Source organism: Ranitomeya imitator, chromosome 1 (assembly GCF_032444005.1).
Source record: "Ranitomeya imitator isolate aRanImi1 chromosome 1, aRanImi1.pri, whole genome shotgun sequence".
In the NCBI taxonomy this organism is placed as follows: domain Eukaryota; kingdom Metazoa; phylum Chordata; class Amphibia; order Anura; family Dendrobatidae; genus Ranitomeya; species Ranitomeya imitator.
The window spans coordinates 971468501-971478150 of NC_091282.1; the positions used below are offsets into that span (position 1 = coordinate 971468501).

A 9650-nucleotide genomic window follows, 5' to 3' on the forward strand; every position below is an offset into this window, starting at 1 on the left:
TAAATAGTTTATCAAAGAAGTAAAATGAACTATTAGTCGATGCCGTGCTATTCATCAAAACACAATTCTATACTCAACATAGAAAAATGAGAATGAGGTGTCGTCCTATATGTATGGAGAATTGGGAATTTGAGACTTTATACAAAACAGAAACGTGGAAAGTCAAGATGTTATGTAAGATGTAGCGAGCAGTGTGGTATTTTGCGTGGTGTAGGGGTGAGGAAGACCACCTATCTATCCAAGCCCCTTGTACACTATACTGATCAACAGCGGGTGCTGAGAATAGTGGGACGGCGGCAATGACAGGGTTACTTGCAATTTTCAGAACAGATTTTGCTGATTAGCGGCTAGTACATAGATTGATGTGTTAGAAAATTATTATTGCATCACTTGTGTTCACTAACTGGCGGCCTGAAATTGTATTTTTAGTTAAGTGTAATCATAGATAAGGATACAATAAATTGTATCTATCTATCTATCTATCTATCTATCTATCTATCTATCTATCTATCTATCTATCTATCTATCTATCAACAAAAAAAGGAACAGCAAAGTATAAATACTTATCTTCGGGTGCAAGGCCCCTAGACAATCCGCCCAATGATTATCCAAACTTCATAGAATTCCAAAAAAGAGGCAGCACTCCATTGTTTCAGTGGAAAAAATGTGCAGGATTTTAATCAACCCACAAGTCTGGGCGACCTTTCGGCTACAAATGAGCCTTTCTCGAGCCAGGGCTTGAGAAAGGCTCATTTGTAGCCGAAACATCGCCCAGACTTGTGGGTTGATTAAAATCCTGCACATTTTTTCCACTGAAACAATGGAGTGCTGCCTCTTTTTTGGAATTCTATCTATCTATCTATCTATCTATCTATCTATCTATCTATCTTTCTATCTATCCATCCAATATCTATCTATCTATCTATCTATCTATCTATCTATCTATCTATCTATCTATCCATCCATCCAATATCTATCTATCTATCTATCCATCCAATATCTATCTATCTATCTATCTATCCATCCAATATCTATCTATCTATCTATCTATCTATCTATCTATCCATCCAATATCTATCTATCTATCTATCTATCTATCTATCTATCTATCTATCTATCTATCTATCCATCCAATATCTATCTATCTATCTATCCATCCAATATCTATCTATCTATCTATCTATCCATCCAATATCTATCTATCTATCTATCTATCTATCTATCCATCCAATATCTATCTATCTATCTATCTATCTATCTATCTATCATCTATCTATCTATCTATCTATCTATCTATCTATCTATCTATCTTATCTATCTATTATATATCTACATACGAAAATGAAGGCAGCACTCCCAAAATAAAAAATTAGAACAATTTAACAGCCCATAGTGACGGAAAGGTTTCGGTCCAAATGAGGACCTTTCTCAAGCCTCAATAGGACAAAAACATTGCAGTCACTATGGGCTATGATTTTTTTTTTAATTTTCTATTTTGGGAGTGCTGCCTTCATTTTGTATGTATATTGGAGGATTGGTTTATGCATGGGAGACTCTGCACCCATGCCCCCCTTTTTCTTCTGGTGCTGCCTTGATTTTTTTCTATCTATCTATCTATCTATCTATCTATCTATCTATCTATCTATCTATCTGTCATCTCTCCATTCACATTTTATCATTTTATATTATAGTATTTAGTATAAAAAAAACCCATGTTGTCAAGCACAGATACACAAAACCCCATAAAACTAAAACAAAAATTAGAAAAAAAAAAAGCCCGTCTGGCTGACTAAGGTGCTAGCGTTACTTTATTTCAGTACCGCTGTCTGACAGCAGAGAGCGCTCTAAGATTAGTCTTGTTAAATTTGCAGGTCCCTTTAGGAAAAGGCCCAGAGTACTTCAAGGCTTGTAGCCTATAGATCTGGAGGTTTAATAAACTGCATTATCATGATATTTCCACCCTGCCTCATTAATTTAGATCTATTCTCATCCATCGCCATGCAGAACATCTGACTCTATAGAAATTAGGATATTTTGTAGCAGTGCTACATTTTGCGATAAACACCGGATACATGGATTTCTCTGGCTACAATGACTTCATGCGGGTTTATTTCTTTTGTTACACAGAAGCCCACTATCTCCTGTTTTCTGGTTTTCCAAAATCGGTGACATCAGGATCATTTTTTTCCCCTGTGCATCAATTGTTCACGACTGATGGCAAAACGTTGTAAGCTGTCGTCAGTATTTTTCTACTAAAAAAAGTAAATCCAACATGTAGTATTTGTTCTTCTGCTCCTTAAAAGACCCAGCCCTAGATCTGACTCTCAGGAAGCTGTGAACAATTATAGCAAACCGTAGGAGACATTATCGCATCAGACACTGCCCTCAATGGAGGGGGAAAAAAAAAACAACAAAAAAAAACACGACAAAACAAAACAAAAAAATGGAAAAAAAAAACAACAGAAAAGGCAAAGTAAGAATAAAAGCAAAATAACAAAAAAAAAAGTGTCCAGCAGATAAGCAGAAACTTTCTAGCACTGGCACTGGGATGTATTCTGCCTACTTTATTACTTTGTGATGCTTCCTGTCCTATCCAGAGAAGTCACCTTCCTAGATGTCCAGAGAAGAAGGATCCACTGTAGATGGCTGCCCCAGGGTCCAGAAAGACATCAGACATGGGCAGAAGGGGACCCTGATACCATAACACCAGGGGGTACAATCATTGCAGTATGGATCCAGACATTTAAGCAGCGCATTTATTAATATCTGTGGTTCTTACCTATTTGAACACAAGTTGTCACCAACTTGCGACAGTTGGACTCCATTTCAGCTATTGTCACTTAATCGGTAAAATACTGAAAGGTAAAAGGGAAAATACAAGTTAGAAAAACTGTCATGAAGGAAATATACAATCGAATAACTATATTGTCTATGGAAAAAAAATCACAATTTAGTACATTAAATACCCTATTATTATGGGTATCATTACTACATTACTATTATTGTTAAAATGATTATTGCGTCAGATTGTTGATAATTCTTCTTATAATTATTATTTTCTACCATTAACATTCGCTATCTCTGTCGTGTATAATTAAACATACTATTGTGATGATTATTGATCCATTTTCTACAAGTATAACGTACTATATTCTTATGCATTGTTTCTAATGTTATAAATTAACAGGTTCTGAACTGGACAAAGAGTTTTTTTTTTTTTTGTTAAAGCTGCGATCAGTTAATCCATTTGACAGATTACAACAAGTCTTTATTATATTTACTCGTCAACAAATGATATCTTAATTGAACGATCGGTGTTATATTTTGTTATATGTTCGCAATCGTTTATGAATCGTATTAAATAAACAGATGTTTAGAGAAATATCCGACTTCTCTAGATTGGAGCAATGCTCCCAGAATCTCGGGTTACACGATTAGCTGGGATGGGATTTGTGCACCTTCGCCTCGTTCCTGTTGTTTTCACAGGGAAGCATTAGCTAATTGCAGGCAGCTCTATCATTTCCATCAGGAGGTGATTTAGTAAATGAGGCTTTAATTAATGAGAGCTGCTCCAGGTTACAGTGTGCACAGTGCTCTAGATGGAAGGTAGAATGTGTGATGCCTGCATGATCTGTAGATATGGACAGGGATGACTGCATCATTGTGTACATCTAGAGGACAACAATATTTGTGACAAACAAGTTTACATTCATTTTCACTGTAGTCCCCCCACCACCCCCCAGGCTGGTGCCAGAGAGGAGCAGAAGTTTGGCTGCCCAGATTGGAATGATTGTGCAGTGAAATCACAGGATTAGTGGCTGATTGAGATGTCTGTTGGTGAGATATTAGAAAATTCATTATCCCAGCTCTCTCCTCCTAACTCGATATGAAGTAACACAGATGGGATTTTATTAGGCCAGGCTTGGAATGTTTACTTATGATAATTTGGGAAGAAATTTGCATGTCATCATCTTGGTAATCTTTTCTCTCCTTTAATGTCTGCATTGGCTCGATGATTACTTCATGTCTGCATTGATGCAGAATTCTGACCCACAGCTACGTCCTAATTATTACAATGATCTTTTCATTTCAACTTTATTATGGCCACCAGTTCACATCTCAGCTCCCTGATCTTGTAGGCAGTAAGAAGCTTTATCTCCTGAGGTGTAAAGCAGAACCATGCAAGTTATATTCTCCAAACATCTGTATTTTATGGAAGTCACCGACTACTGTACTGATAAATCCAGCTCCACTTATAAACAGCATAAAAGAAACACTAGTAAAAAAAAAGTGTACATATATATATATATATATATATATATATATATATATATCATAGTACAGCATACACACATTATATATAGTGTGTATGCTTGTACTATGTAGACTGCACTTTATTATATATATAGTTTCTATTTTATATCTATTATCTTTCTAACAACTATTTACACTCACAAACCTAGGCATGGGCACAGGTCACATACTCAAAAGATAGTTTATTATTTAAAACACGTTGTTAACAATATAGAAAAAAAGTTTATTTGCCAAGCTAGGTTGTACATAAATATATTGTGTTATAAAAATAATGAAATACATCAGTATGTGCAATATATATATATATATATATATATATATATATATATATATATATATACATATATTATAAAAAAATACATCTGTATGTGCATCACGTGTGTTATATACATATATATGTACATTTGAGTGCACAGATTCATTATATTATTACAAATAATATTTACATACAAATACTGAATTCAAGCATATTTTCGTTATTTTTATCATACAAAATACATATGTATATATATATGTGTGTGTGTATGTATATATATATATATATATATAATAAAATACATCTGTACGTGAAATAAAAATGTATGTGCATTATGTATATATATATATATATATATATATATATACATAATGCACATACATTTTCATTTTCACATACGTGTATATGGATATACACGAACTCACACATTTAATGCAGATGCAGATGGATTTCCGATATAATGTCAGTGCGTATATATATACATATATATAGTATATGTATATATATATATGTATATATATATATATATATATATATATATATATATATATATATATATATACTCACACATGTAATACACATGCAAAAGGATTGATTTCATTATGAATATATATATACACGTATTATACACATACACTATGCTGATCCATGTATTTGTGTGGGGTGTTGGCCGTGTGCTGAGCTGTCACCGGTGGCGGATGTGAGCTGCGGCCTGTGCTCGGTACCGGGCACCTAGTATTAACCCCTTGCAGCCATGGCCGGACCACCGGTCTGCTGCTACTCCACTTTACTAGAGTTTGCGGTGAATTTGAAGAATATTCTTTTCATGCTCGATTCATACATGCTCAGTCCCCCTTCCCCGCCCCAGCTGTTGCAGCAGGGAAACTTTCATGTATTTTATGTCCTATAGCCAGTCAGTCTGCTGTTAACATTATGGCAGACAATTAAACACAAGTAAGTATCAAACAGGCCACTTCTGTGCACTGGGGGCTGCGGCTCAATGAAAAAAGCAACAGAAAATGAGATATGTAATTTTATGTCTGGGGCACATTTAGCAATATTTCACACATATCAGTATCCTCAGATCTCCAACCATCTGGACCTGCTTTGTCTTCTGTTACAGACTCGCCTGACATTCGAGGGAAGTGCTGAGGTTATTTTCCTACAATAGGCGGCCATGTAATCCAATGGCTGGGAGCAGCACAAAACATGCAGGAGATAGCAGAGAATGTGATCGGTGAGGGTCCAAAAACGTCACATTATTCAGTGTTTACCTATCGATCGATCTATCTATCTATCTATCTATCTATCTATCTATCTATCTATCTATTATCTATCTATCTATCTATCTATCTATCTATCTATCTATTATCTATCTATCTATCTATCTATCTATCTATCTATCTATCATCTATCTATCTCTATTAATCAATCTATCTATCATCTATATCTATCTATCTATCTTTCTATCTATCTTTCTATCTATCATCTATCTATATCCATCTATCTATCTATCTATCTATCTATCTATCTATCTATCTATCTATCTATCTATCTATCTCTATTAATCAATCTATCTATCATCTCTATCTCTATCTATCTATCTATCTATCTATCTATCTATCTATCTATCTATCTATCTATCTATCTATCTATCTATCTCTATTAATCAATCTATCTATCATCTCTATCTATATCTATCTATCTATCTATCTATCTATCTATCTCTATTAATCAATCTATCTATCATCTCTATCTATATCTATCTATCTATCTATCTATCTATCTATCATCTCTCTCTCTCTCTATCAATCAATCAATCTATCAATCATCAATCATCTATCTATATCTATCTATTATCTATCTATCTATCTAAAATATAGGTCTGTCTATAGCTATCTGTCTATCTATCTATCTATCTATCTATCTATCTATCTATCTATCTATCTATCTATCGCTCTCTATCAATCTATCTATCTATATCTATCTATCTAAAAATAGGTGCACCACAAACAAAAATACTTAGGTGGAAAGCTTTCCAGGTAAGAACTAATCCTCCAAATGCTGATATGGGCCATTAAAAAATCAATTTAGACTTACTTCTAGTTCATTGGAGTGCTGCTACCATTTTTTACTCTATCTATCTATCTATCTATCTATCTATCTATCTATCTATCTATCTATCTATCTATCTATCTATCTATCTATCTATCATAATACAATACATACATTACATCTTATATGTGAAAATAAAACATTTATCATAAAATTATGTAACTAGATCCCATTAAGTGTCTTCGCCTATTACAGTACTTTTCTCCATTCACATGTCCAGAGTATCAGGCCCATCTTCTTCATGAAGCACAGACCCACTAGTAAAGTCTGTAGAAACTTGTGGTGGGCTCTACAGAAAGAGTTTCCTAGGGAATGTTTGGGGCTTTTCAGAGAATATATGGCGACCCCAGGATAATGTGAACTTCTCTCCACTTTTGCACGTTGCATTGTAGGAGCAGTAAAAGGGATTAGATGTCAGTAGAGAAACCCTACACAGTGCAGGCCCCAGGTGGAACCAATGTGTGACCTTTCCTGATCTCACATCTCTACAGTATTATTCTAGTATTATTCTGGTGGCCGTGTACTTACTGTGCCTACAGATGATCTGCTCTAGGAAGTGTTCCTCAGTGCAGTCTTGTGGAGGACATCACACATCAAGGACTGCAGGAGAATCCAGTGCTACAGCAAGCAGAAGCCAAGTCCCAAGTTCCTGCGAGGTTCCTGGTGAGATGGAGGAGCCTGCTGTCCCTGGGTCTCTTCCCTCTCCTCTGTGTGTGTCTCTCTGCCCCTCTGCAGTGGGAATGGCGTGACGTCAGCAGAGATTCCACCAAACTCCAGAGCAGGAGGGAGGAGAGGGTCAGGGGATAGAGACAGAGGGAGGAGGAGGAGGGGGCACCCAAAATCTGATCACAGGGAAAAAAAGAGGAAAACTGAATTAATAGCAAGGACAATGACATGAACAGTGCAAAACTCTCCCCGAATTGTGCAGGAGTATGGGTGTATAGACATAGGTCCTCCACTCCAGCACATGCCCTGCATAGAGGGCTATCTCAGGGCTAGGAGAGCGGCTATGCCAAGGCTAGACGTCAATGAAACTCTGCAAAATGCATCACCGTCATCATCCTCAGCACCCTAGTTATTCTAGGAGCCGGTATACTAATAGATAGGGATACAATAGCAGATATGATTGTCCAGGTGTGGTCTATTATTTTAGTTGTGTTTGTTAATACTACATATATAATATAAAAGTATATCTGACTTTTCTTATTGCCTCGATTATGTTTTTGATATTACATTTTTGTATTTGTGTGACAAAAATTTAAACGATCTATTATTTAATCTATCTATCTATCTATCTATCTCCTATCTATCTATCTATCTATCTATCTATCTATCTATCTATCTATCTATCTATCCACTATCTAATTATCTATCTATGTTTCTATCTATCTATCTATCTATCTATCTAACTATCTATCTATCCCATATCTATCTATCTATCTATCTATCTATCTATCTATCTATCTATCTATCTATCTATCTATCTATCTATCTATCCCATATCTATCTATCTATCTATCTATCTATCTATCTATCTATCTATCTATCAATTATCTATCTATCTATCTCCTATCTATCTATCTATCCACTATCTAATTATCTATCTATGTTTCTATCTATCTATCTATCTATCTATCTATCTATCCCATATTTATCTATCTATCTATCTATCTATCTATCTATCTATCTATCTATCTATCTATCCCATATCTATCTATCTATCTATCTATCTATCTATCTATCTATCTATCTATCTATCTATCTATCTATTATCTATCCACTATCTAATTATCTATCTATGTTTCTATCTATCTGTTATCTGTCCATCTATCTAGCTGTGACTGATAAATATAACATGCATTGAACAAAACCCAAAAAGCTTGGCAAAAGTGAAAAATGTCCAGTACTGTAAATAGACAGGGCGTGCTCACATGGAGTCAGTAATATTTTGCGCTTCCCTGCAATAAAAGACTAAAAGACTACATTATGCTCCATTCATGTAAGAAACCTGTGCTCATCTGTCTGTTCATTACAGAATGTTTATATGATGTTTTTTTTTTAAGTGACATATTACAGCAGTAACATAATAACAATATTATTAATACTAACAGCAACAAAATAATAATGATATTAAAATAGAAATAAAACAAATAATATTCTTAATTAAGTCGTCATCATAAGAATATAAAGTAGAGTAAAAGTATTTAACATGAGCTACTGATGTCCGTGATGCAGTCTACTAATATAGATCTAGTCTACAAATGTAGATAATATTGAAAATGTTCTATATTTATCTATTTACCAATTTATAGCTAAATATAATTATTTATTTATCATAGATAAAAAACAATATATAATGTTCTTTTGGACACACGTCTATCTATCTATCTATCTATCTATCTATCTATCTATCTATCTATCTATCTATCTATCTAATAGCTACATGACATGTGTGCGTGACTACATATTTATATAGGCGCATACACACACATTTATGTATATATATAATATATATATCGGTAATATGGACAAGGGAGTAGTTCATTGTTAGACCTCAGTTGATCAGGTCATCACTGGGTGAGCAGCCTCTACAATGTGAAGCCCATTTTTATGATAATGGTTTATTATGCCATATTGAATTTCAAGGTTGCAGACTCGTCATTTACTGCTCCAACTATATATACAGCCAGGGTGTATTTATGGGAAGCCCGTATTAATTGTTAGCACCCGCCTGGCACCATGCAATGCCCCTGATAGTGCCCTTGTGGGAACACACGCGATCTAGCCCCCTAACTACATCATATGTGCAGTTATTGGTTGTGAGGAGCAGACACCGGCCGCCTCATTGATCCCACAGAGAACTATGTGAGGAATGTACAGGAGCAGCCGCCACCTATCTACAGCATCCATCTCCATACTGTAAGGACGCCTGGCACACCGCAGACTGTTTGTATGAATGCGTCTG

At 35.0% G+C, this 9650-nt stretch overlaps 1 protein-coding gene across 1 annotated transcript in view; it reads right to left on the reverse strand.

Annotated features, from left to right (window-relative positions):
• PITX2 (paired like homeodomain 2) overlaps positions 1-7418 on the reverse strand; it is a 19584-nt gene extending 12166 nt beyond the window's left edge. The window contains exons 1-2 of the mRNA XM_069743858.1: positions 7214-7418; positions 2780-2855 (exon numbers count right to left, since the gene is read on the reverse strand). Coding sequence (XP_069599959.1) covers positions 2780-2825 — 46 coding nt within the window. The 5' untranslated portion in view covers positions 2826-2855; positions 7214-7418. The remainder of the gene's footprint in view (positions 1-2779; positions 2856-7213) is intronic.
• Positions 7419-9650: the final 2232 nt, after the last annotated feature.